Source organism: Vidua chalybeata, chromosome 8 (genome assembly GCF_026979565.1).
Source record: "Vidua chalybeata isolate OUT-0048 chromosome 8, bVidCha1 merged haplotype, whole genome shotgun sequence".
NCBI classification, from domain to species: domain Eukaryota; kingdom Metazoa; phylum Chordata; class Aves; order Passeriformes; family Viduidae; genus Vidua; species Vidua chalybeata.
In genome coordinates this window covers 20,337,640-20,364,411 of record NC_071537.1, presented here as the reverse complement: position 1 = coordinate 20,364,411, position 26,772 = coordinate 20,337,640, and the positions used below count along the sequence as shown (strand labels likewise).

Here is a 26,772-nt window from a genome sequence, read left to right as displayed (position 1 = left end):
TAAAGCAGGGCTAACTTCAGAGCTAAAATCAGGCTGCTTGGGGTTGTATGTAGCTGAGTTTTGAAAGTGCTTAAAGGACAAAAATTCCATGACTTCTCTGGGCTGCCTGTTCTAGTTCTGAACTGGAAGGTTTTTTCCTCCCTCATGGTGACCAGGGCAGTTCCTCAGTAACTAGGGGAAGATGCAGAAAGGGAAGTTCTCACTGGAGGTCAGACATGGTTTGCCCTTGGTAAATCTGTGCTGACTGCTCTGACTTGCCTTATCCTTCACATGCATGGGATTGATTTCCAAAAGGATTGATTTAATCTGTCATGGCCCCAGGTGGTGGAGTGAGACTGGCCAGCCTGTAGTTGTTCAAATCCTCTTTTCTTGGACGAATATATAGCTCTTGTTTAATCTAGTTACAGGGGAACTTCCCTGGTCGCTGTGACCTTTCATTAAAGGCGATGCACAGAGCATGAGCACTAAGTCTGTAGCAGGTTGTTTGAACTAATGCTGGAGAAGTCTTCTTAGAGTAGATGGCTGCTCAGTTAAAAGCTTTGTAAATCTGATTGAGGCGGGAATCTGTTATTTGTTTCTGTCTTGAAATCTTTATTGGGATTAGAACTTTGTTTTGTTTTATGTCTGGCACGTGAGATACCTAGCTACAGTGATGTCTGTAGGTACTGAAAAACTGCTAGTTGCTCTTCACATGCAGATCTCTTAAAAGGTACCACTTTACCTGTGTAGCAGGAATACTGTAAAGCATCCCCCTTGTGGCTCCTGTCTGCTGTTCCATCAAGCTGCAGATTTTTATTAGGTTCCAGAGCAAAATAGTTACATAAATGGTATTCTGTATTTTTTAGGAAATATCACAATAGATCTAAAGTCATGCATTATTTTAGAACTACCAATACATAATAATATATTTGTTCTTCTCTGAAACCATTTTAAGCTTGAACATGCTTTGAGCACCAATACTCTTGTGTACATATCTTTCAATTTGGACAGTGAAATAAATTGGGTACTGTGCTATTTTTTGGTTGTAATTTTATTCAGAATGTGTCTTTCTGTGCCACTTTACTGTAATTGTGCTTATTGTAGGAGGCACATTTAAAGCAAATATTTCATTTTGAAACCAAGTATTTATCAAAATGCTTAAATTTTCTTTTAAGATACAATATTTAGACCAAACAATCTATTTCTATTTTCAGTTCTACTTGTTTTCTTTATGCAGTGTTTTTATGGAAGATGTAGTAATTCACAATTAATTATGTGGGTTTTTTTTCCTGTACTACAGTATTAAATATAAAAAGTATTCTGTATTTTAAGTTTCTTAACTTTAGAAAAAAATTAGGTGAAACATATACTAGATTAGCGTAGGTTTGTGTTTTATTTTATTATTAAACTTCTATTTTCCGTATTTTGTCTATACTGAAGCAATCAAGCTATTTGTATGCTGGAGAGGCGGGAGAAACCAACTCCAGATATGTTTGGGGAGCTCCTGCAGAATGCCAGCACCATGGGGGACCTGCGAAACTGCCCAGTGAGTAGCCTTAATTCTCTCTGGGTGTGAATTCAGTATCTCACAGGTACTCAGTGAAGGAAGGGAAAACTTAGTGATGATGGGTGCTGCTTTGACTAACCACAAGTATTAAAAACAGGAATAGATGCTTATTTTTTATGTATATTGTAAGTGCTAGATTTCTAAAGTAAAAGTTCAGTGTATTGTTCTGCCTTTTAATAAATATGCAAAAAGAATTATTATCAATCTTTTTTTACATATTGATTATTAGGGCAGGAAACAGCTGCAGAGTTGCTGCTTCATGTAATGCTACTGTTAGGTGCATTAACTTTAACAGGAGGGCTTGTGTACCTGCTCCCTGGGGCCAGTGTAAGTATTTCCATTTTATACCTGGCTCCCCTCCCAATTTATAACTCTGAAACCTTCAGTAAAAGTCTCCAGTGAAATATCTACTTTTTAATATTGGCAAATAGTGGCTTGTTTGTCTAAGTAAAAGAAATTAAGATATTTTATTGTTGTTTAAAAGGTGCATATGAGTCCAGCTATTTAATAACCAAAGAATGTGAAATCTAATAGAAATACATTCTTGATCAGGGCAAACTGCTATTTGACTGTGAAATAATCAGTTAGATAAAATTGCATACCAGCATTTGCTGCCCCTTTCTTTTTACACTCACAAAAATTTCTATTGAGGTTTAGCTAAGTGTGGCTTCAAAGTTATGCTAAGGAAGCTTTTTATCAGGCACATTCAGCATGTTCCTGCTGTCATGGTGAAAATGCTGAAGCAAAGAAGACAATTTGAGAGTAAGATAGGTTGGGACGTAATAAACAGAATTGCTTGTACTTTAAATGACCCTTTCAAAATATATGTGAAAAAAAGTAATCTTAATATTAAAACCTCATATCTATATTTAAACATCAGAGTCCTCTATAGTTTTTCTTTTTTTTAATTTTTCATTTTTGTCTCTCAATGATGTTTGGGACTGAAATTCTGATTAAATTTTTTAGATTGCTGGGGGTAAGAGGTGCTCCCTGGTTTTAGTGTCAGAAATTATTATATCCAGTTGTGAAACTGGACTCTGAATACAAGAGAAAGGATTCTCAGTATGAAAATGTTTTTTTCCTACCATTTTGTAGGGGTACCTTTGTGATGTACCTCAGGGAAAAAATGAATGTTGTGAATGGTCTTTGTCATAGTTTTTGTTGTCTCTCCCCTGCACCGCACCCCCCACCGTTGCATCATTGACACCCCCCTCCCCTGCAAAGTGCACTGGTACTTATTTAAAAAGTAAAAAATGGGAAGAAAAATTGAAACAGGAAATAAGAATTGTAGAACTCCTTTGAGTTAATAAAACAACTCTTACTCTCCTCATCTTTCAGTTGCTGTTCTCATATTTATACAAATACTGAGCTAACTATATTGTCTAAGATGAGATGTTTGAGGTACCATGTAGAAACACTCAAATTTAACAGCAAAGCAGGACTACTGCTTCTTCAGCAAAGCAGAAAATTTTTCCTGACATTGTCATATAAGGCATTGGTCTCTGTACATACAATTTTTAATCTGAGATTCTGATCAAAAGTGACCTTTCAGTCCAATTCCTAAGAATGTTACAGGGATCTTTCATGTGTGTTTGCTTATCTTCTTTTAAATAAGCTTGGTTTTGCGCTCTATGTTTTAAACTTTGTCAATAGCAGGAGGAAGAATTGGCAGTGTTCACTTCAAAGCTTGAGAATGCAGGATAGTCTTGCTAGCACATCGCATCTATGACATGAGAAGCTCCTACCTTGGCACTGAGCATATCTGCTGTGTCTCACCACCTCCTCTTTGGAAGCTGTAATTCTGAGACCTACACTTGTTAGTGCCTTGCCTTAACATTATAATAAGTGAAGAATTATATTTAGTGTCTTGTTTTATTTATATGCTCAGAGTAACTGTGGGGAAAAGATCCGTATTCGTCGTGTGCTGATGAACTCACCACAGATCATCACCATTGGCTTGGTTTGGGACTCTGACCACTCTGATCTGGCTGAGGATGTGATTCACAGTCTGGGAACTTGCCTTAAACTGGGAGATGTGAGTTTTTTTTAATTTTGGCACTACTTACAAAGACTGTCTTTTCCATCTACAGTAGCAAATGGAGAAAAATATAAAGTCTCCACCTTCACCTTTTTGGTATCCTTAAAAAGAGGAATAGAGAGCAGAGCCAAGGATCTGCTCTGTCTCTGAAAGCCTTAGGAAAACTTTTGAACTGTATATTCTTGAGTTTCTGAAATGTCTGAAACTCTAAAAATACTTTCAAGTGAAAGGAAATTCTGGATCAGGGTTGTGTTATTTCTATGAAAATACATATGTGCTCTTTCATTTTAAAGAACAGATGTTTATTTCTATTTATTTTTGAAGCCAAAATGTAGTTCAGTGGTCTTTGGGTTGGTTTGGGTTTTTTTTACCTTTAGCTTCTCTTCTTGGTGAAATGTGTGGTCTTAACACTGAAGAGTTATTTATGACCGAACAGTCTCTAAGAGGTGGTGACTGGCACTGTGTGATTGAATGACAGACTGAATTAAATAGGATCCCCTGAGGGATTCACTTATTCTGCATTAACTGATGCTTTAGAGCTGAATTATCGGAATACCAAACTGTAGCTGTGTCTTACTGTAGCATTGAGATACTAGATAAAATAGTTTTTTTTATATATATATATATATATATATATATATATATACACATTATGCTTAAAAAAAAAGCATTGTCCAGTGCACAGTGACCAGAATCAGTGTGAGCTGATGGAAATGTGGTTATGAAATAGTGTGATCTTTGTGTAGTAAAGCAGTAATGCGCTAAAACGTAAGACCTGTGCAATTTAAATTAACAAAATTCAGTTAAATAGAAAAGATTTTTCTTTTCTGTGTGCTGAATTCTTTTGATCTACTGATGTCTTCAGTTGATCTTTTATATGTTAGCATCATAAACTGGTCCATGCTAAATTCTTGATAGCCCTTGCTAAAGTCAGAATAAATGCGAGCTGTTTACTGTCCAAACCACTTTGTTTCTGCAAAAAGGAATTAATGTTTTAAACAGTATTTGATATAATCAGCAAGCATGACACAATACAAATTTTCAAAATAGAAAAAATTCATTCAAACATTCAAATTATGTAACAGGTATTTTATCATTGTTGTAAATATCTTCCTTCAAGTATACACATACTCCAAGTCCAACTCAGTTTATGAGCATCTGGCCAGTTTGTCAGAATCCATTTCTAGTCTGTGTCTCTGGGTTTGCTTAAACATTGCATGATTGCTTATTGCCTTGTTTTCTCTATCTTTTGAAAGAAAAGCCTGACACCTCTCTATAGTAGTACTTCAAGGTCTTTTAACATAAAGCAGTATGTAAAATTCTGAGCACTTTATTAATTGTTCCTTCTGTTTTTCTTACCTCCCTTCTTGAAGCTCTTCTTCAGAGTAACTGATGACAGAGCAAAACACTCGGAGCTGTATTTGGTGGGAATGATCTGTTACTATGGAAAACACTATTCAACCTTCTTCTTCCAAACTAAAATCCGCAAGTGGATGTACTTTGATGATGCTCATGTCAAAGAGGTGAGGAAAAAATGTTTAAAAAAACACTCTTTTGGAAATCTGTTAGCTGCTTATGTATAAATCCATTCTGTTTTCTACAGTTTTTGAGAGGGTTTTTTGCTGGTTTTCCACTCAGTATCCACAAATTTGTTACTCCTTTTTTCTCAGCAAAGTGAAATATTTAAAAAACATACCAGGAATCTCAGAAGCCCTATTATTCTTAGTTCTGTTCTGTTGGCTCCCAGTCTTGTTTTTATGCTGTTGTTTGAAAATGTGCAGTTGCTTGTGCATACAGCTAACACCCATCTCTTTCCCTTGCTGACAAGCAGTATAGCTATTCAGTGCCTGTTGTTGATCTCTGCTTGAGTGTCTACATGCCAGTCTTCCCTAGTGCTTGCTGCCAACAACAAATTTTCCGCTCCTCTGTTAGTGCTTTTTTTTAGCCTTTTCACCAAGCATGAGGTCCTTGACATTAAAGACACCAGTGCTGGGATCTTGGCAGGACATTATAACCCATTAGATTGTTTGGCATTATTTCATACCACTCTCCTTTTTTCCTTCTATTCATGGAATCACAAAGGTGAGAGAGGGAAATTTTCTCCTGTAGTCATGCCAAACACAGTCTCAATGGGTAAAAAACTCTTAATGCATACACGCAGTAATACTTCTTAGCAAAAAAATTTGCAAGGATAGGTACTGCAGTGCTTTAGTAGAATACTCATGTATGGAGCAAATTCGTTGGAGTAAATGTTCAGTCTATTAGGTGAGACCTGTATTAGTACATGGGGAAGATTTGTGAGATTAGTATTACTGTGTGAATTAATTGCCTGGCCTATCAGTGCTTGCAGAGGTTCTGTCACAGCAGAAAGGTTCACACATTTGAAGTATTTCACTTTGACTTGAATTTACTGTCCTGGTATCTTTTATTGGTCATTTTGTTAATTAAAAATTCTTCTGCTTTTTGGTTGATGCAAAGTTAGAACATCCCAGAGGATGAAAAGTTTTTTATGGAAAAAGCATCTGAAAGGGAATTACTATTTTTGTAGTTGTATTTTTAGCAGGAATTGTAATCAATTTAGCCATAGGATGAGGAATATCTGGATTTTAATTTGGTTGGCTCAGGAGCTTTCTTGCTGGGTCCAGGTCAATGCTGGCTATAGAAAGAGTTAAAGTATGTCAGTGGAAAATCAAACTCTGAAAGAATTGTGATGGGGGAGAAGAGAACCTATTATGAAAATGATGACAGAAAGCCTTACTTTTTTTTCCTTTTTTTTTTTTTTTTTTTTTTTTCCTGGTTGTCAATTCAGATTGGTCCAAAATGGAAAGATGTTGTGACAAAGTGCATTAAGGGTCACTATCAGCCTTTGCTGCTGCTCTATGCAGATCCAAGAGGAACTCCAGTGTCAACACAAGACTTGCCCCCTCAGGTGGATTTACAGCAATATAGCAGGACTTGCTATGACAGTGAGGACTCAGGTAAGCAATATGGGCTCTGTGCCTTGTACCTTCACGCTGAAATATGGCATGTGCAATGTTTTCCTTCTTTGGAGTGTATTATTGTCAGCAGGGGTCCTTGTTGCTTGTTAAAGCTGATCAAAAATTCTGAAGAAGATTTCCAATGTTTTATCTGTGAACCTATCTCTCAGTCTAAGACTGTTGATTGTTTGGATAGCAATCTTTTCCAAAAAATTTGGAGAAAGAAACTGGGGAATGGGGGAAGTGAAGGACCTGATGTGATGTGGATGTAGAGAGGAACACTAACTGATGACTTCAATCACTGCAGTTTTTGACTTTAAAAGATCTAAACTGTCCTTAAATAGGACATTTACTGCGGGACTTGTTCTCACCAAAAATACAAAGTGCCCTCAAGTTCAGTGTTTGCAGTTAAACATAAGAACGACTTCCTTCTTTATTATATTTTTTTCTTTAATTTCTCTACTGAGAAATGAGTATGAAACGAATATCCTGTGTATTAAGGAATGTATACATCACATATGTAAAGTTACCAACAGTCTTCAAACTGTTCATATTTTTTACTTTCATTTTCTGAAAGTGGAGAGAGGAGATTGCCCTTTTCACCTCCTCTAATGAGTTCAATTATTACTGTACTGAAACTGAATCATGATGCTTCATAATTTTCAGTAGGGGATCAATGCTGGTTTCTTGAGAAGGAGCAGGGTACTTTGCTTTAGATGAAAGCATTTCAATACAGACTTTATACCAGATAGCTTTTGATTTGTAATAGATGAAACCTGTTAATTATTATAACATTATGTTCTTGTTACCCTTATTAATATTTTGTACTTCAGTAATTTTTTTACTTTCCCCAAAGCAGTGTTCCCTATTGTAGTTGCACTCAACAGTGTTGAAAATGAACAGTAATTTCAGTATGGTACCAATGTGTACTTTTCAGTCCAATGGGTGTAGTTTAATTTTTCATATTAAAAAGACTTGATAAGCTTGGACTTACAAAAGAGGAAGAAAGAAACAGGTTTTTAGAAGGAATAATGCTGTCTCCATGCTCCCAAAGGAGCAGACCTTTCCCGTAATCTCTGGTGTTCTTGAATCCGAGTTGGTATCTTTGGTATTCTGTTTTTCTGATAACTTCTATACAGTTGCCCCTGCTCTCTTTTCTAAGTCTTTCTTGACTTTTATAATAGCTGAAAAAGATTGAAATTTGACATTGCTTCCTTGACATTTCTTTCTTCTCCAGGGAGAGAACCTTCCATCTCGAGTGATACCCGGACAGACTCCTCTACAGACAGCTATCCTTATAAACAGGCACACCATGAGTCTGTGGTCAGTCACTTCTCCTCTGACTCCCAGGGGACAGTCATCTACAACGTGGAGAATGATGCTGCTTCACAAAGCAGCAGGGACACAGGTAGCAGACACCATTACATCTGTGTGTGATCATTGTCACTAGATAAGATGACTGCAGTGGATTCCAGTTGAAAATACCTCTATATATACACACAACCTTTAATAGAATAGCATACTCTTTAATATCCAGAGTTTTTGATTTGTAAAGAACAGTTGGCATTCACAAAAAAACCCATGATTTAAAAGTCTTGTTGGCTTCTGTAGACCTGTGTCTAGCCAGACAATCATTTATAGATTTGTTTTTCTGTTACCCACAATACTGCCTGCTCTATTATATAATTTTGTGAGTTGGAGTCTGCATGGCCCTGTTGTAGGGTTTGGTAATTGTCGTGCGTGCCACTTATCTCCGGGCAGTTCCTTCATTTCAGGAGCTGCTGCTGTCTGGAAAAGGTGCTTTCATCACCAGAGTCCCTCATACTTGGGTACTAAGGACTTTGTGTAAGTGAGTGCTGGTAGTATTTACTGCACCAGTGAGGAGCCTGCCTGTACCATGGAAGCAAATTAAGCTGTAATATCCAGTGAGAAGAAAGACTGTATATATGTTCCTTTGGGCAGCTGAAAAGTCTGCCTTAACACTCCTTAGTTGAAAAGAGGTTAACTGGAAGTCTAAAGACTTGATCTCCTCAATTATTTATGGCCAGCGTCCACAGTCAGCCAGTTTCTTCATGCAGTAACTTCTAACATCACTTCTAAAAAAGTAGTGCATAAGTTAAGGTCAGATTTCTGTAGCATCAGAAATAGGATCTGCTATTTCTGTTTGAAAAGTTACTTTATTGTGCCGTAAATAGATTTTCTAAGAAGACCTAAGAGCAGAATCAGCAGTTGTTAGGTTGCACCAGAGTGTCAAAGCCGTCAGACTGCTTTGTCCTTTTTTTTTTGTAAAATTGTTCCCCTTTTGTATCATAATGGGTTCCTTTGTAACAATCTATGGTACATCAAAATCTGAAAAAAATGTTTCAAGTTAATTTTATTTAGTATTCTTTCATTCTTCATCAGAGGTCCGAGTAACTGTAATATACAGGTTAAGATAGCTCAACAATCCTTCCAGTGTTTTAGCAAATACTTAATGCTGTAGGGACCAGTTATAGTCTTAGGTAGGGTGTGAGAAAGAAAAGAAAGTTGGAGCAGAAATTGGGTAATGTGGAAACGAAATGTATATTTGTCTTCAGAGTACAAAGAAGACAAAATTGAAAGAGATGGTGGTATACTTTTTAAATAGTCTGCAAAAATGGCACAGACTTTATTGGATTAGGTTCCTGCCTGCAAAACTTGCCATGCAGAAGTTGGCAGAAAAGGAGAGTATAAGGGGGATGGTCACAAACATGTAAGCATGAAGTTCAGCATGTAACCTTTTGTTCTGTCATTTTTAGTGACTTTGTCCTTTTCTTTTTCTTTCTTCTCCTATTGATTCTATCCTGTGTTATTCCCTTCAGCTTAGCCCATTTCTCCACCTAAATTCAGTTGTCCTTATCTTCCCTGATTCAGCTGTAGTGATAGTCAGTCTGTCTCCTTAGCTAACCACTTGTCTGGGCATTTCCCCTCTTTTTTTACCTACCCACTACCTTTCCAAAAACAAAGTCAGTCTGCCAACTAATACAACTGCTCTGTCATCAAATGGCGATCGGTGGGGCTATAAAGAAGCCATCCACACTGACCTGTCAACTGAATCGTTCTGGGCAAGAGCAGGATTCTTCATTTAATGGCCATTTACCCACTACTCCAGCCCAGAAAGTTATGGACCCTATCCCACATCATCCTCCAGGGAAGCTCCACCATTGGGTTGTATGACCCCAGGCTCCTGGGTACTTCAGAATGGGGGCAGAAGAGTGGCTGCGTAAGCCCTCTCTTGGCTCCTACCCACCTGTGCTGCTGAGAAAAATGTGCGTATTCTGGCTGCCCTATTCATGCAACTGAGATTTCAGGGGGAGGGAGTAGAGGTTGTTCTGTCTTAACCCATTTGATTTCATTTCCTTCTCTGACATGCTCTTAGACACACACACAACTCCTACAAAACCAAACTTTTCCTTTGAATATTGCTGTTTGCTTGTGAAGCCATCCCAAGTCTAAGAGATGAGGTATTGAAATGATGCATCCATCAAGAGACAACTTTTAAGCATCGTTAGGCGCTCAAAAATCCTGGATTGTTATTTAAGTGAATTTTTAAAAGTGAGTGTTAAGTGCCAGCTAATATTCTTGGGATTTTAATTCCGATATTTGTGCATTATGTTGGATTTAGTCTTTGTTTCAGAGTGTCCAAATAAAGACAACAAAGCCTGTGTCCTATGGACTTCTGATTCTTGACATCTCCTCTATGACTATTAAATGTCTGATAACAGTGGGACAATATTTGCAGTCTTTGAAATGAGAAGAAAATATTAATGCAAAGCTAGCAGCCCTCTTTCTAAAAGACTGAGTTGGGCATCATTCATTGCAAACCCTCAGCTAGTGCTAATAGCACTAAATACTGTCAGATAGTTTCTCTCATGATAGTTAAGGATGTTAACCAAGCAATCTTTATCAGGTAGGAATGTTTAACTAGAGAAGTTGTGCATGCTGAAGTGAAACTTCACTCTCTTCTGTCTTGAGGGGAACCACTACAAGGATAAGACTGTTCTTGGAGTTCCTGAAAGATACATGGCAGTCCATGCTGTGAAAGGGAAAAAAAATCCATCAAAGCACAGACTTATGTTCAGTTACCAAAATGCTACACATCTTTTATCTTCATTGCCAGCATTTCTCTTTTGCTTCCTTAATTTTCTTTTCTTTTATGTAGTCTGCTTGTTTCTAAAAAATTTGGCCACAAAATCACTCTTCCCTTTGCAAATGAAAAGTGAACCTTGTGTAGCTTGCTTTTTATTGTTTGGATTCCTTCCTACTCATTTATTGTAATATCTTTGTAGCAATTATAGTTGCAGTGAATTGGCTTTTTAACTGTTGCAGGTACAATTTTATATGTAGAATCTGCTTTTAATGTTGTTGATTTTGATGCTAATTTCTAGTGCAGGGAGAAGGCTCAGGAGGGCCAGCTATGCAGTCTGCTGGCTGTTAGACCACTATTTGCTGTAAGAGATTTTAATTTCCTATCATCCTATGTGGGGTAATAGTTTGTGATACAAAGTCTAGAAAAGTCTTTTTAGCTTATCACAAATTCCCTTCTTATCCTGCATCTCTGCTTGGGACTGCTCACGTGAGTAAAGCCATGCGTGTGTTTGTGCTTGCAGGTTTAGGACTGTGACTGTGTGAGAACCATAGAATTGAGCAAAGGCAATACAGAAAACCTGTGATGGCAAATAGTGTTAATTCCTGTTGGATGTGAGGAAATGGGGAGTAAATTGTGTTGAAGAGAAAATACTGGCAGTCAAACACATAAGCTGTAGTAAGGGAATGTTGTGTGTCAGCTGATCCATGTTCATAGTTTGTGGGTGTGCTCTTAGCTTGTAGCAGATGTGAATTAGCTGGCTTGGCCTTTGAGAGCCAAGTGAGGCTTCTTCACTGTAGACTAGGCTAACTCAGATTACTTAGTGTTTGCTACAGGCAAAGAGATGAATAGTTAGTGCAGAGCAGCTGATGATGTGCAGTATTTTATTATTAGATGGTAACTCGTTCATGTGTTTGAGTCTTTATTCAACAGAGTAATGTCTGGCAAACTGTCCTCAGGAGTTTCATGTTCATGGTCATTAAAACTGACAGCAGGAAAGTGGCATCCTTAGACTATTAGAAGACAAAGTAGAGTCAACCTTTTCCTTGGCACTTGGATAAGCTGTCATTAACTGGAGTCGTTGGAGGGGCTGTATTGTTCTTTTATTACTTTAAGAATGGAACATCCTCTCCAAGACAAAACAAAAACTTACCTAAACTTGCCAGCTAGTGTTGGAGTGTCTGCAGTTCCTAAGGAGCAAGAGTCCTGCTGCTCTTAGCACAGTGAACACTTGATCTGAAGGCTCTTGTCATCTCTGCTGTGTTCTTCCTCCTTCCAGGCCACCTGACTGACAGTGAGTGCAATCAGAGGCATGTTTCAAAGAAGGGCTCGCTGGCAGACCGCAAGAGGAGTTCTAGCCGGTCCAGGCGGAAAGGAGATGAGGCTCAGTCATCAGGATACCATAGTGAAGGCAAGAGATGTTACTTCATTTTAAATATCAGTATTTTCCTGAATGTTTTTAATGTTCTCAGTGTGTACGTGCATTTCCCTCATTGTTTCTTCCATTTTTGTCTTTATTTAATCCTCTCTTTGCTTTTTGATGCTTAGTTCTGTTTTGGTTGGATGTTCATTTCGGGAGTGTTGGATTTTCTCTTATAATTTTGTTGTTTTGGGTTGCACTTCTCAAAATCTGCATGAAGATGCTGCAAGTAGGGCTGCTGGTTTAATTGAAGTTATTTTTGTGTCTCTCTACAAACTGCAGGGGAAACCTTGAAGGAGAAACAAGCCCCCAGAACTGCCCCCAAACCATCCAGCAGCACCAGCAGGCTGAGGGAATTTAAAGAGACAGTGAGCAGTATGATCCACAGCAGACCACAGCAGATTTCCCAACCCATCCAGAATTCCCCTCGCGGAGGGAATAGTGTGGATCAGGCAGAAACACGACCCTCAAAAAGCCTGTCTGCACACGCCCGAGACTGGGAAGTGGAGAGTACCAGTAGTGAGTCTAAATCCAGTTCATCTAGCAGGTACCGGCCAACGTGGAGACCCAAAAGAGAGTCTCTGAATATAGACAGCATCTTCAGTAAAGACAAGAGGAAACATTGTGGCTACACTCAGCTTAGCCCTTTCTCTGAAGAAGCAGGTAAGAGTTTGAAAATATTTACTTCAGAATGTGTGTGAAGTGAAATTTTGAACATGGAATTCAGGTCAGTGGTGAGTCATGTCTGTGAAGACTAAATCCTGTGTGGGTATTCATATTGCATGTGTGGTAATTCCATTTGATTCCTGTGTCCTGTGTTTCCTGTGTAAGGAAAAATTAAGGGAAACAATACCATCTACCCTGGTTAAATGGTCACAAGCTATATTACTAAGTGTCTGAACTTCGTCTTTTAGAATGAATTTTTGTATTGCTCTGGTTTTTCCTCTGGCTCATCACGGTATTTTTACTTGATGGCTCAGAGTATGGTGCAGAAAGTACCTTGTGTATCAGTGCAGAGTTCTTGTTGTGAAGATAAGACCCTGGAAACCAGTATTGATTTATCTGGGAAGATCTTACAGCTATGCAGCTTGTACATGGGGAATTTGCTGGTTTTGACAATTGAAAATAATTGGGAAGCATAAAGGAATATGTAAAGGTGAAGGGGAAGGGAACACACCTCCAGGGAAGGAAGAGATGCAGACAAGAATTAAGTGGAAAGACCATGAAATGTATAAGGGAGAATTTAAAAAAAACAAGTTTTCCTGTCCTCTGTATAAGCCACAACAAATCATGAATAGCAAAATAAGCAGTGTAAAAAATGAGAGCATCTGAAATAGGTATGACAGAGTATTGGAAATGCAATTGGATATTATATATATATATATTGTAAAATTATCTTGTACAAATAAAAACTATTATGGGGAAGAAAGGATTTTCATTCCAGACTTAATGGTTACCTCAGGGGGATATGGTAAGTTATACTAAAGGGGAAAGATTCAAAGATAAATTTATGAACAGGTTATTGCTTAAAATTGCTAGGAAAGCTATAAAAATATTGCATTTTTCTTGCTTTATATTGCAGGTTTTACACAGAATTGAGGATGGTGCTTCTGGTTTAAACATAGTTGAGAAGCTAACGTATAGGGATGTTTTGCTGGTATTGAAGCTTAGGTCTTCTACCAAGCTGTACTGTTTATCTTGACAGGTAAAGAACTTCCTGAGAATGAGGTGAAGGAACACGCTGTTCACGCAACAAGGTCAAGCCAGTCTAATGTCAGATACAAGCGTGGTGTGCTGGGCCGGGGCACCCAGCACCATGTGGTGGAGCAACATCCTCATCTAATACAGAGGATGGAGTCTGGCTATGAAAGCAGTGAGCGCAACAGCAACAGCCCAGTTAGTCTGGACATGCCCTTGTCTGAAAGCTCAAGTACTCACAGGTAGATTTCACCAAAATTCATGTGTGGAATGATTGAAGTCTTGATTTCTTTTTTGTAGTTACCTAATGGTGTAGAACATTTTGCAAAACAGTGGTCCTGGTTTTAAATACAGCTTTATTGGGACAGGGGAGAAATAGTAGGGAAATGGGAGTCTATTCTTCTCAGTATATTGATAACTTACTGCTGGTGAGCAGAGAAAGAAACTGGGCTCGAATGAGTGGGAAATATGGTCTAAAGTGATACATCTGAAATAATTGTGCCCTTAGTCTGTGATTTAAAAGCTTGTGCTTTGAGTAGCTCATAGTCCTTTTTGTTTCCATTAAACCATTGATTCATAGACACCTTGTACAAAATGAGAAATCAGTAGCCTTGTATAGATATCTTTGTTTTCAGACATACTTGAAATATTTGTATGTAAAAATAAATCAACAGCACAATGTGTTTCTTTCCTTGGCTTAGGGAAGCTTCAGGTAACCACAAACTGGCACTGTTTATGGCCAATAAACAATATGTAAGAATATGTTCTGAATAACTCCTGGACCACAGTTTTAATATGAATTTCATCATCTTACAGAGGAGAATAGAATTACTGTCCTCCTTGTTAACTTTCTCTTCCCATGTTTCTCCCAAGATTTTCTTATGGTAGACTTCTTTTAAAGTTACATTAAAATGCAAGTATATGTTTGTGTGGGTATAAAAAAGGTAGATACAATTTCTCCTGGAGAAATTAGTCAAATGATACACTATAATTTCTCTCTTCTTGGAGGGATGTTCATATGAAGAGAGCAGGTGGATTTGTTCCTGCTTGGCGTAACATTCCAAAGTCTCACAGTAGCAGCATCTTGGAAGTGGAGTCAGCTTCATCAATTGGGAGCTGGACAAACAGCCCACACACCATGGGAAATGGTAAGATACACTTTGTAGGGGTGGTTATGCAAGGTAAAATGTATCAAGTTGTTCTTTACTTTCTGGATATTTATGTTCACAGAAAAAATTATAAGAGAAGGGAAAAACAACTTTGAAGAACATAGCAGTTTTACAAAAAATAATTATAAGATTTACCAAAGGGGGTTGCAAAAAACTTTATTGAAATATTCCTTTGATCGTGTTGCTCTGGCATGTCTTGTGTATTGACTTAAATGATAAAATAAAGCTGTTTTTCCTATTCTTTCTTATAACTCAATATTCTGCCATCAGTCAAAAAAAACCTTCCCAAACATAGCTCATAACTTAGTAGAGTCCTGAAAACCAGCTTGTAATTCTATACAAAATTCAAAACCGTTAGAACTGTGAATGTTCTTTTACAAGCTGTTTGGGCTGAGGCTAAGCTTTTCTACTTATGTATCATTCTAAGCAAATACTTTATTTCAGAGAGGGAAGGGAAAGGCAGCAGGGGAGACACTTTCTGAATACCAGTAATAGTTGGACTGAGAATGAGAACTGATGGATTTCTGTTGTGTAGGATATGGAGGTGCTTTATTTTCCTCCCATTTTCATCCACTTCATGCAATTAGATGAAAAACATCTCATTGGAATCCATTTAACTTCCACAAGCTAGTGATCTGGCTAATTTGACATTGCTTTATTTGCAAGTTATGAACACAGTAAGAAGCCTCAAGATTTCATCATCAGCTTAGGGTTATTTCTTCCAATAATTCTTTCTGTTGTATATGTTGTTTTCATGAGTCAGTGAATCCATGGGCTATGCTGCAGGGGAGCTTGAAGCACTACTGTATTTTTATAAATAAAACTTAGCAAAACAAAATTTATGATCTACAGTTCTGTGGGCTCTTAGACTGTTACTACCTCATGTTAATTTTATTCTCCAGTAATATTTCCTTGTCTTTTAAGGGATATTTTAAGAGATGTAGCTATCAAAAACGTTTGTTTGTTTGTTTGTTTTGAAGGTGGAGACATCTTTGTTCCTTTAAAGAGTGAGCTGGATGAATTGCAGGAAGAGGTGGCAAGGAGAGCACATGAACAAGAACTACGCAGAAAAAGAGAAAAGGAAATGGAGGCTGCAATGGGCTTTAATCCCCGTCCCAGCAGGTTCATGGATCTAGATGAACTGCAGAATCAGGGTAACCTTTGAATGCAGTACATTTTGCAAGATGGTAGGGCTGAAGTTTTTTGAACCTTTGAATGTAATTTCCTGACTTAATCATGTGTGTGCATGTGTCTCTCACCACATCCACCCCCCATTACAGTTTTGTACCTTCAGGAAGTGAAATACTGTCCATTTCAAACCTATAGAAAGTTAAAATACTGTTTTGTATTTTGATCAAATTTCTTCTTAAATGAAAAAGCAAAGTAATGTAGAGATATTCTTAATATAGCTGCATTTTTCCATTTTTTCAGTGATATACACTGTTGATAGTATTGATACCTTGATTTAGCTGTAAGCCTTTAACCAGCATCTTGGAATGAGCAGGGCTGTTTTTCCCTTTCAGACACGTCAGCTCCACTTGCAGCAGAAATGGTTAATATAAATTATTGTTCTGTTTCTGCTTGGTTTTGGTACCTTTGCAGCCCTCAGCAGTTTTGCTTATTCCTGCCCTTGTACTTTGCAGTCTTTCTCCCTGCCTGGCTGTGCACCAACAGCACAGGTGTCGGGACAAGTACTCTAGCTGGATCTAATTGAAAAGCTGAACTGGATTTAGGTTGCCTATCTTTTCTAGGGAAAAAGAATTTTAAAATAATTAAAAACCGAATACTAAGTTTGATTGTCTTTTCCATGACACCTCATCTTTCTGGCAGGAGATGGCAGCAAAACAGGTTTAATTGGAAGATGCAACTGGAGCAGCGGGAATATGACAGGATTCACATGTAGTACTTTGTTTTAGCCCTGAATCTCTATCAGCTAGTAAGAGGATTCAGGAGAAAGGTGGGATAAAGTGCGCTGACCCAGTCAAGAGTGAGCCTTGAAACCTGCTGGAACACTTAACTGGGGGGTGTTGGAGGGTGAGCAGAGCCAGTGAACACCTGGGCTCTGTCCAGCAAATGTATGTATGATCAGGGCAGTCCTGCTGTGGTATCCTGTGTTGCCAGGCCTCCTGGCATCCCCATGCTACATCCTCCAACCTGATGTAGAAAAGAGTTGAGGTTGCTGGTTTGCTGCTCAAGGAGAGGAAGGAGAGGGGCAGCCCACAGCAGTGCCAGTTTTGGACACAATCCCAGCTGTGCTTTGAAATGTACAGCCATGCCAACTGCTCAGCAGGCAGAATGACACTGTGCCAGTGGCAGCTGAACAATATGATCTCCATGAGAATGTCTGACTGGGAATGTTTCTATAATTTTTGCTAACCATCCTTTACAGTCCTACTATGGCCTGCTGGTAACCAGGTGAAAAATTCTGAGGTACCAGAGTAGATGGCTATATTTTTCTATTACTATAGTATTTACTTTTGTAACGTAAATGCTAGTGATTTAAAAATTGAAAAGTAAACCTCTATTGCTGAGCATGTTGTCTTCTCTGCTTCTCCTGCATGAAAGAAAAGAGCATATTCTCCAATATTTGACCCCTCTTTTTGATCTATTCTATTAGTTGATAGAAAGCAAAGATTGCTTCGCTTTTCTTTGTTGAAAAGAAAGTAAACTAGACTAATGCTTAATCAAAAAAGAATTTGGTAGAATGTTTGAGGAGTTCAGATGCATTGACCTGAGATCTAGGGAAGTCTTTGTTTATTCCTTTTAAGTCTTTCCCCACCCCAATCAGAGATATATAATAGCTTAACAGACTGCTGGACTGCCTGAAGGCCTTGCTTGTATGTAGAACTCCAGAACACTTGTGACTCATTTTCCCCTCAAGTAAACTGCTAAATTCATGCAAAGAAAGCTAACTTTAGTATTCTGTCCTTGATTACAAGCCTCAGATGCCTTGATTTTGAAACTGAAGGTGCTGCTTGATTAACTTACTGCTCTAACAGCTCTCATTCTCTCTCCAGTACTAGCTTTTAATGCAGGTTCTTTGGGGTTTATGGTAAAAGAGTTTGTATTTACATCTGTGCTCAGTGGTGCTAGGGAGCAGGTCAGGCCACAGCATGTGTTATGCAGATTGAGAGAATGTAATTTATTGTTGGCTGATAAAGGTACTCACCTTCTCTGCCACAATGACAGAGACGTTCCATTAAAAAAGACCCACCCCTAAACAGAGTAAAAGTCAAGTTTTATTTTCTGCTTTCCCTGCCTCATTTGAGTGTTTACATTTAAGTGCATAATTTGCATAATGCCTAATAGGTGACACAAAATAGTTTGAGCATTTCTTCCTCTCAGAAATGGATGTTATGATGCCAGGACGCAGTTTCTTTTTGTGTCCAAAATGATTTATCCTTCTCTTCTCCAACACTGTTTTCTAAATCGTTGCAAAAGGAATTCTTGACAGTTGTCCCTTTCTTCTCAGCTTCCACCACCTTGTTTTTCAGGTTTCAAGACTGTTGAGTTTTTATATTCTGACTTACAGCATTTAAGTGTATGCACTACACTTGTTTGTGGAAGTATTTCATGCAGGCATTTATGTTCACACAACTCCAAGTTTTCTTCCCCAGACATGTTAGTTGTTTCAGTTTGTTTCAATTTTGATGAAGAAGAGACAGATGGATTTTGTCAGGAAACTTAACAAACAAGGAAAAAATCCTAATCTGCTATATTTCTTTTACTGATACATTTTGGTTTAGATTTGGTTCTAAATTTAGTTTTAATTCCTTCTTGACAGAAGTCATTTGAACTGACTCTGTTCTATGTCTGTACCATTTTCAACATCTGACTTAAAATGTTGAAAATAGTAGAATAAGCCAATACAACTTTCTCAACTAAAGAAAATTTGAGGGGAAAAAAATCTTTTTTTTTGGTTCTTTTGCTGTGTGGATGTCAAGCATATCAGGGTGCTCAAGATGTACTTCTGCTTAGGGAAAGTTAGGTGGTGCAGTCTGGGATATGCACAGTCTCTGCAAAAATCCGTGTGTGGAAGGATTTGGTGATCACAAATGGGATGAGGGTAAGTGAGGGTTCTGCAATAATGAAACCAAAATGAAGGGTGCTGCCCATTTACAGGGAGGAGTGATGGCTTTGAGAAGTCGATGCAGGAGGCAGACTCAATCTTTGAAGAGTCGCTGAATCAGGAGCAGAAGGGGGATTGTGCTGCAGCTTTGGCTCTCTGTAACGAAGCTATATGTAAGTAACCTTAACCGCCTGAGCTACTGCGCTTTGACTGTTTACTAATACAGAATAGAGTCTGAAATGCCACATCACAGTAAGTGGTTAGGTTGTGATGTGGGGGTCCAGCTGCTCTTTAGGAACATGCAGCTAGACAGAATTTTTCATTTTTATAAGCATTTCCATTTGGGGGTTTTAGTCCTATTCCTCTTCATCTCTGTTTTTTCATGTTTGCATTCATTTTGTTGTTCCCTCCAGTGCTAAGGTAGTAACATCACTGGGGTGCTGATGTGTCCTTTTTGGTGCTAACTGTTATGTTTCAGCAAGCACCTAGAAGGTGGTTCCCCTTGCCACTCAGTCCTTACAATTTTTCTCCATCATCAGGCCAAATTGCAAAGGCCATTAATCTCCCCTGTTTTTCATGGAGGGTATAGCATAGGAAGAAAATGGTAGCCCACTCTAGAGTCTTCTGGATTAGCAGAAGTGAACTATGCTGTACTTTAACTTTCATGAAGAAAAAAACATTAGGACATTGAAGTGCTTAAATGCATTGTGACCTTTGAGAATGTGTGCTATGTGATTTCATTTTATTTTTGGTGTTTTTCCATTATGACTGGCTGGCTGTCTCACCCCATGCTTCCCTCTGTCTGTGTAGAATGGCTGCAGACAGGGTGAGTAGCTCCTGTGCTGTTTTCATTTAGAAATTGGCATTTATGGACTGCAGAATAAAGGGTGCAGCATACAGCTGTAGTGACAGCTCTGTTAGCTTTCTTTCCAGCAAGGAATCTCAAATCCTAGCTGGGTATTCCTGCACACAAAGGGAGTCACAGGTATGGAGGATGCAGGAGAAGAGTACATGACAGAATGAAGCATCATTGTAGTAGGGCTGGAAAGAGTCTGTATGAAGGGATAAGAAATTGGGCTAAAACAAGGATATTTATTTTATTTTATTTTGGTTTAGCTTCAATTAATGTGTTTGTACACCTGGCTAAGCTGAATGTGCATTAATGGAAACAGTAGCATCCTTGTGAATTCTTTTGTGGCAGTATTTGCATGGTCCATGTTTTTTGTTCCTGCTGCATCTTTTTTTTTTTTTTCTTTTTCAATTTTATTCCTTTTTTCTGTTTGTTTTCTGCTATGTTTTCTTTTGCATTTTAGCTAAACTAAGACTTGCCATGCATGATGCCAGCGCTAGCACTCACAGCAGAGCCCTAGTCGATAAGAAGCTGCAAATCAGTATCCGAAAAGCCCGGAGCCTCCAGGATCGCATGCAGCACCAACAGCCACCGCAGCCGCTGCCTCCGCCAGCCTGCCACCCACCCCAGGGCGGCACCATGGCCCAGTCTACAAGGTAGTGCGAGTACCTCGCCTAGGCACGGACCTGGGCTGCATCTGTGAGCAGTGCAGTCTGGAAAGAAACAGCAAACTATGTATATTTCCCCAGATAGTCCAAGTCTTACTGTGTTGCACCTGTTTTTTTCTTCTGTAGGTTAAATCTATTATAAAACAGTCAACTACCCCATTTTTCCCCTCCCCACCACCCTTTCTCCCAGTCTTTATAGAATAGTCCAATGTGCATGTGTTCAGAATGTGATCTGTGACACAGAATTGTAGCAGTCAGTGCCTGGCAGCATTGATGTCTCATGCACCAAGGGAAGAAATACAATAGACAATAATCTGGCTAAAAAAGTGGGGATAATTTAGGATGAAATGTGGCTGTTTATAATCAGGAGCAGTTTCAGGACTCAGTCAATAAAAGACTGTACTACAGGCAAAATTTTGCTATAGTTGCTTTTTTTCTGGGAACATCAGCCAGTGTGTTTAGTGCTCTGTAATTTGAAAACTGTCGAGTACACTGATCTTTCTTTCTAGTCCACTTCTCTAGTGGTGCACTGGTACAACTCTTGAATCCAGATCCTGTCACCTTGACTACTCCATCATTCTTCATTTTCCTTCTGTGCTTCCCAGCATCCTGTAGCCTGGCTTACCAGCCCTCCTCAGTGTCTCTTCATGATTCTTTCTTCCATTCTGACTTTAACTACAGCATAATTAACTCTCTGCTATAACTGATCCTTTCTTTCTACTGTCTTTAGCATGCAGCTTAATCCTTCTTTCTTCCCATGCCATTCCCTCCTAGCACTAGACCATCCCTATCCAATTTCTCAGCTATTTCTTGAACTGTTACTTTTATTCCCTCTCCCCTTTCTTACATGCTGTATTACCAGAAGCTTAGATAAAATCTTGGATGAGAATCATTTTTCTGTTCCTTTCTGTAAAATGCCGGGTACAGCTATATACAAACCCAGATAACTTGCACACCTGCCAGGCTATAATTCATAACATTCTTTCTTTTCTTTTCCTGCAGTACCTGAATTACATGCAATGAAAGCAGATCTTGTTGTCAATCAGGGGTCCATTATATTCTCTCTTACAGGAGAAATGCAGAGCTCAAATTAAGCATTTTGACAGATTCTAAGAAAATGAAAGTCACTTTCTTAACTTAGTTTTGCTAATGCTAAATTCACTCACGGCTGCTCTGTGAAAAGAGCGGGATTTTTTGCAAAATGTTTTATCCAACTGAATGTTAATATTTCAGTCAAGGAAAAAGAAACCCTGTTCGTAGCCAGAGTTCTGTACTCCAGCTTTGATTTAAATAATGTTGTAGCCAGTACAAAGCTTGCCATTCCTCACAAATAATATTCTGTTACTACACATATCAACTAGGTCTTCATGATAACTTTCATTCCATGCATCTCAAGGAGGAAACAAAGCAGTAATTTTATAGTTGCCTTCAGTTTTTTGCTGGAGCTGATGTAGCCTGTCATTTTCTCATAGGCTGTGGACTTATTAGTGTTTGTTCTGTCTGTATATTAAAACGCTAACTAAATGCGGAAAAATGCCAGGGACATGTATGACTCAAGAATATAACTGTCTTGCATTGATACTTAAAAGAATGAACATTATTTTCTAGAAGTATGCTTAGGATACAAATTATTGCATAATAATAGTTATGTATTTAGCTTGAGCTTTATATAATGTTTTGGATAAATATCTCAAAAAATGAGACTATAAAAATGATACGAGAAAAATTTCAACCTGTTCCTCCATTTGTCAAGTCATTCTTGATGAAGTTCCCCTGGAGAGAGGGGACCTTACAGAAATATTGTCCCAAACATGCCCAAAGTATTTTAAAATATATTTAAGATGTTACTGTTGAAAACATTTTATTTTCTATAAATGCTATTGTTACTCTTCTTACAGTTATCCCTTCTCACATACTCCGTGTACTGGTTGAAATGCCTCTGGTGCTGTGCAAAAATACTTCATATAGAGCCTAATTGTAGCAAAATACTCTTAAAAATATGAAATGGATTCAGTTAGATTGTTAGAGCAGGAAAACAAAGTTAGAAGCAAAGGACTAACACAAATGTGTCTAGTGAATTAATGCAAAGTCTTCATCAGAGTACAGTGAGCAAAGTGTGTTGAGCTGTATGTCAACTAGTGCAAGGTCTGTACCCTAGGAATAAACATAACCAATGGCTACTGCTAATCATTTACTCTTCTGTGTGTTTTAGTGAACAGACTGGCCCGCTCCAAGTACTGCTGAGCCAGGAGGTACCACTGGAACCCAACAAAGAAGTGGAATTTGGGTCCAGTTCTTTCTTCCACCCACCTGCTTCCTGCCATGAATTGCACTCATCATTATATCCAGAGTCTTCCTCCTTGCCCCCTTCTGAAAGCAATCCATCCAACAGGATCTCTCCAAACTTCCAGTCTGCTTCTGCTGATTTTCATGACCAAGTTCCCTCTTTTCCCTATAGGCAAGGGTTGGCAGAGAGGTCTGCAAGAACTGAGAATGAAGCCCACAAGAGTGGGGAATTTGCTGACACAACAGCCACAGGGCTAAAAGACTATAGGGATTGCTGCAGTAGCAGCAAGTTAGAAGAGGTTCATAACATAATGCCTGTTCTCACACCTCAGTACCAATCCAAGGCTAACACAGTAAACTCTGGGTCTTTGCCTACACTGTTTCCCTGTCCACATCCACCACAAGCAGCATCTCCTGAAAAGGACAGCCAGCACAGTCCTTGTTCCAAACTTGCAAGCTCTCCAGTGCGGCCCAGCATTGATCTTTTAGGGGCCTACCATGCAATGACCCCTGCAACATCATCCCCTACACAGCAGTGCTCCTCGGATCCTTTGCAGAAAAATAAGTCCTACAGAGCAAACAGCCAGGAGATTTTATTTCCCTCACAGGGTGAATATGGCACAGCAGACGGTTGTAAATCTGAGGCTTTTAGTACAAAGGGACACGTTCGCTCCTTGGCAGAGCAGTTTCAGAAAATGCATGCAGTCTCCCAGAGAAAAGGTACTTGTGAAAAAGACTGGATTACTGCAGTGTGTCAGGATGAGAAGTCTTCAAAGTTAACACAAAAATCTTCCATCAACCATTCATCTTCCGGTTACAGACAGCTAATCCATCAAAACCAAGAAAACAAAAACCAGTCTTCTGAAAAATTACACTCAACTGTGGATATTAGGGATGGGGTAGTTTCTTTGAAGGGTTTTAGTGCCCAACATGTTGCTTCTATGAGTTTTTGTTCTCACAGTGAAGAACTGTGTAGAAGAGGTGGACAGAACATAGCAGACCCTGTACCCTACGTGGAAAGGCACTGTCATGATGGAGGAATGAAAGAGGTGGATGATGGAGCTGCTAGTAGCATGGTTGCCTCTATGCCTGTGGACCGTTGGGTGAATAATGTTACTAGGTATTACAGTTCTCAGAAGGCTAATAAGAATACTGAATGGCTTCCTGTACCTGGGAGGAGTCCACTCCTTTCTGATCAGAGAGCAGTTGGAGATGACTTGAGCAGGATCCCAGTACACCTGCATCCACAGTGGAATCAAGACACAGAACAGGAGCTCTCAGAACTGGAATCCCTCTATCAGACTAGTCTGCAGGCATCTCAGGCTACTAGGCCTTTCTTGGGAAGACAGGACAGTGCTAGGTATCCATTTGACCAATCAGGTAAGAATGATGCAGTTGTTTTTCTTGGTTGACCTGCCTATGTACTGCAGTGTAGGTGAAGATACATTTCTTAGTCAATTTAGTTAAACGGGTATTAATTTGTGCACAGATGCAGAAAAAATCAGGTTGTAGACTCTGGAAACTTTCCAGCTAACTAGAGAAAGCAGTGTGATAGCACTGCCTGGAGTGGCTGCAGAGTAGCTGTTGATCATGACAAACATCTGTGAAGAGCAACATAGAAATAATTGATCCTGCTTTCAAGTAGAGAGCTAGCTGCTTATGTCAGGCTAATGAATTTTGCTGTTTGAAAGTCCTGCATCCCCTCTGGAATTTATGAAACTGTTTCTATCCCTGATGTTAATGTTCTCCACATTGATGAATTTTAACTGATTGTGTTGTAATTGAGAATTTGGCCTGTATCTGGTTGAGGGAAATAACTTTTAAAAGATTATCAAGATGTGAGAGTTGAACCTGTGTTTTGCTAAAGGACTGTCTGCTTTAAGTTCTGGAAAGTTACTTGTGAAAGCAGCACTGAGGGTACATGAGGATCCATAAGACCTTGTGGATTAGCTGGTGCTGAAGGAAAATGAACAGATTCCATCAGTGAGAACATCCAGCTGTTGCTGGAGACATTCAATTAGAGTCTGATGACAGCAGTCTGGTTCCACTTAAGCTGATCTAATCTCCTGCCTGAGATAGGGCAACCTTGTTTCTCTGCTTCACAAGCGAAGCAAATTTCTTTATAATCTGTGTCGTAGCATTAAAGGTATGAATTTTCTGGTTAAATACAAGGCAGCCTGAAATTGGATGGATACCAAAGTGACACAGGTCTAGCTGTACACATATGATGTATATTGCAGTGCATACCCCAGGGCAGGTTTTCCCCTGCTCTGCAGCCATGGCAGTGGGGCTCCATCATTCCTGACAATGTCAGACCTGGCTGTGACCAGAGTGAGTACTGCAGTAAAGTCTTGAGCAGGTTTTTGTTGAACAGCTTGAGTTTTCTCTGGAACTCTTTGTGTCTTGCAGTCCACTCACAGACCAGTTAAGACATCAAAACATGGCCATTTACTATTTGTTGTCCTTTTGGTTTACTTTCAGAGTTAGGCAGGATCTGACTTCACAACTTTGCAGATACTGTCTTGCATGGGCTTGAATCAGAAGGTCTTATATATTCCTACTTAACTGACTGATTTCAGAAGTTCTTTCTGGAAATCTACCAGTATAAAGCCCAGTTGCTTTAGTGGTAGCTGGAGTTTCAGAGTTCTATCATCAAATGACCCATTTCTTATGCTGACTTTTCTTGCCTATTTTCCCACCACATATATGATATGAGATAGGGGTATTCTTCAAAAGTGAAGTTTGTATTTGAGATCTTCTGGTTTGCTGTAACTTTAAGTATTTTTTTCCTAAGTTCTGCAAATTCTATATAAAACTGAAAAGTTTGAACCAGTGCCTCTACTGTGATGAACTGGATGAAAACAACCTGATTTTTTTCAACCTAGTCCTAGGTCTAGGACTGCTTACTCTTTCTTTTAACTTGCATTACCTATTCATTTTCAAATGCTGTTGAAACTTTGACCCGTATCGACTGGTTTTGTCAGACCTTTGCATTCAGAATCATGGTGAAATTCCTCTGTTTCATGAAAGGGGCTTTACAGAACAGTTAAAGCCAAGCCAAATGCAACCACTTCAATGCAGAAAAGGTGATGTTATTAGCATATCACCTTTCTTCCTTTTTAGAGGAACTAACTCCCTGTGACCAGTTTAAATTAGGCCATTATCTGTCTATTCCATGAGAAATTTTAGGATTGTAACTGGTTGATGGGGATTGCACTGAAGTGAATTGTAGCAATCCTAGTTAAAAATAACACCTTCAACTAATTAACCAGTACAGCAAATGGCTGAGAAACTGTAGCATTGAATAGGAAGGAGCAGGTGAATGTGTGGGGCTGGCTTTTTTATCCCAAATAACTTTAGGTAACTTCCTTCTGGTAGCTGATTTTTTTTGGGGGCCCTCTAAACAATCTCACCTCTGTATCAGGCAAGTGTTTGTGTGCAGTTAAATAATTTCAATCTTAAGTAGGTCAATTAACTGCTCCCCTGAAGCTTGCAGAAGGGCCAGGGAAGTAGGCATAGTATCCTGATAGGCTGTCTCCCCTTGAAATGTTGGGTGTTAGCTGATGTATTCATGTTCCAAGGATCTATGACTTCTTGTTCTGTGTGTATAGTCTGTCTGTCTTTGCTGGAGTCAGACCTAAGGTAGTCAGAAATGTGCCATAACATGGTGTTGAATTTAACCAGTGTTTTCCTTCCCAGTCTCTGTGAACCCGAGTGTGAGGAAGCTGCCTGCTACAGCTGGCATGGGTCTGTCGAAAACCCCAACGGCGGAGATCGAGCGCAGTCTGTGTGGATCCACTGTCTCTTCTGTCTCCAAGGTGACATTTTGGTACTTAAGATGTACTAGAGGGGGAAGGGCTCGCCCTGTGCAAGAAAGAATTTAGAGTGGGATAAGTGAAGTACATTATGAAGAAGGTACCGGGGTAATTGATATTAATGTTAGAA

The 26,772-nt window shown here is 39.0% G+C and overlaps 1 protein-coding gene across 5 annotated transcripts in view; it reads left to right on the top strand.

Moving 5' to 3' along the window:
• USP54 (ubiquitin specific peptidase 54) overlaps positions 1 to 26,772 on the top strand; it is a 92,677-nt gene that overhangs the window by 60,978 nt on the left and 4,927 nt on the right. For all 5 annotated transcript variants that reach the window (XM_053949307.1, XM_053949305.1, XM_053949306.1 and 2 more), the window contains 14 exons: positions 1,420 to 1,525; positions 3,435 to 3,581; positions 4,958 to 5,107; positions 6,394 to 6,562; positions 7,800 to 7,970; positions 11,947 to 12,078; positions 12,370 to 12,750; positions 13,793 to 14,027; positions 14,794 to 14,933; positions 15,935 to 16,108; positions 19,077 to 19,196; positions 20,337 to 20,529; positions 22,754 to 24,207; positions 26,527 to 26,645. In XM_053949307.1, coding sequence (XP_053805282.1) covers positions 1,420 to 1,525; positions 3,435 to 3,581; positions 4,958 to 5,107; positions 6,394 to 6,562; positions 7,800 to 7,970; positions 11,947 to 12,078; positions 12,370 to 12,750; positions 13,793 to 14,027; positions 14,794 to 14,933; positions 15,935 to 16,108; positions 19,077 to 19,196; positions 20,337 to 20,529; positions 22,754 to 24,207; positions 26,527 to 26,645 — 3,691 coding nt within the window. The remainder of the gene's footprint in view (positions 1 to 1,419; positions 1,526 to 3,434; positions 3,582 to 4,957; positions 5,108 to 6,393; positions 6,563 to 7,799; positions 7,971 to 11,946; positions 12,079 to 12,369; positions 12,751 to 13,792; positions 14,028 to 14,793; positions 14,934 to 15,934; positions 16,109 to 19,076; positions 19,197 to 20,336; positions 20,530 to 22,753; positions 24,208 to 26,526; positions 26,646 to 26,772) is intronic.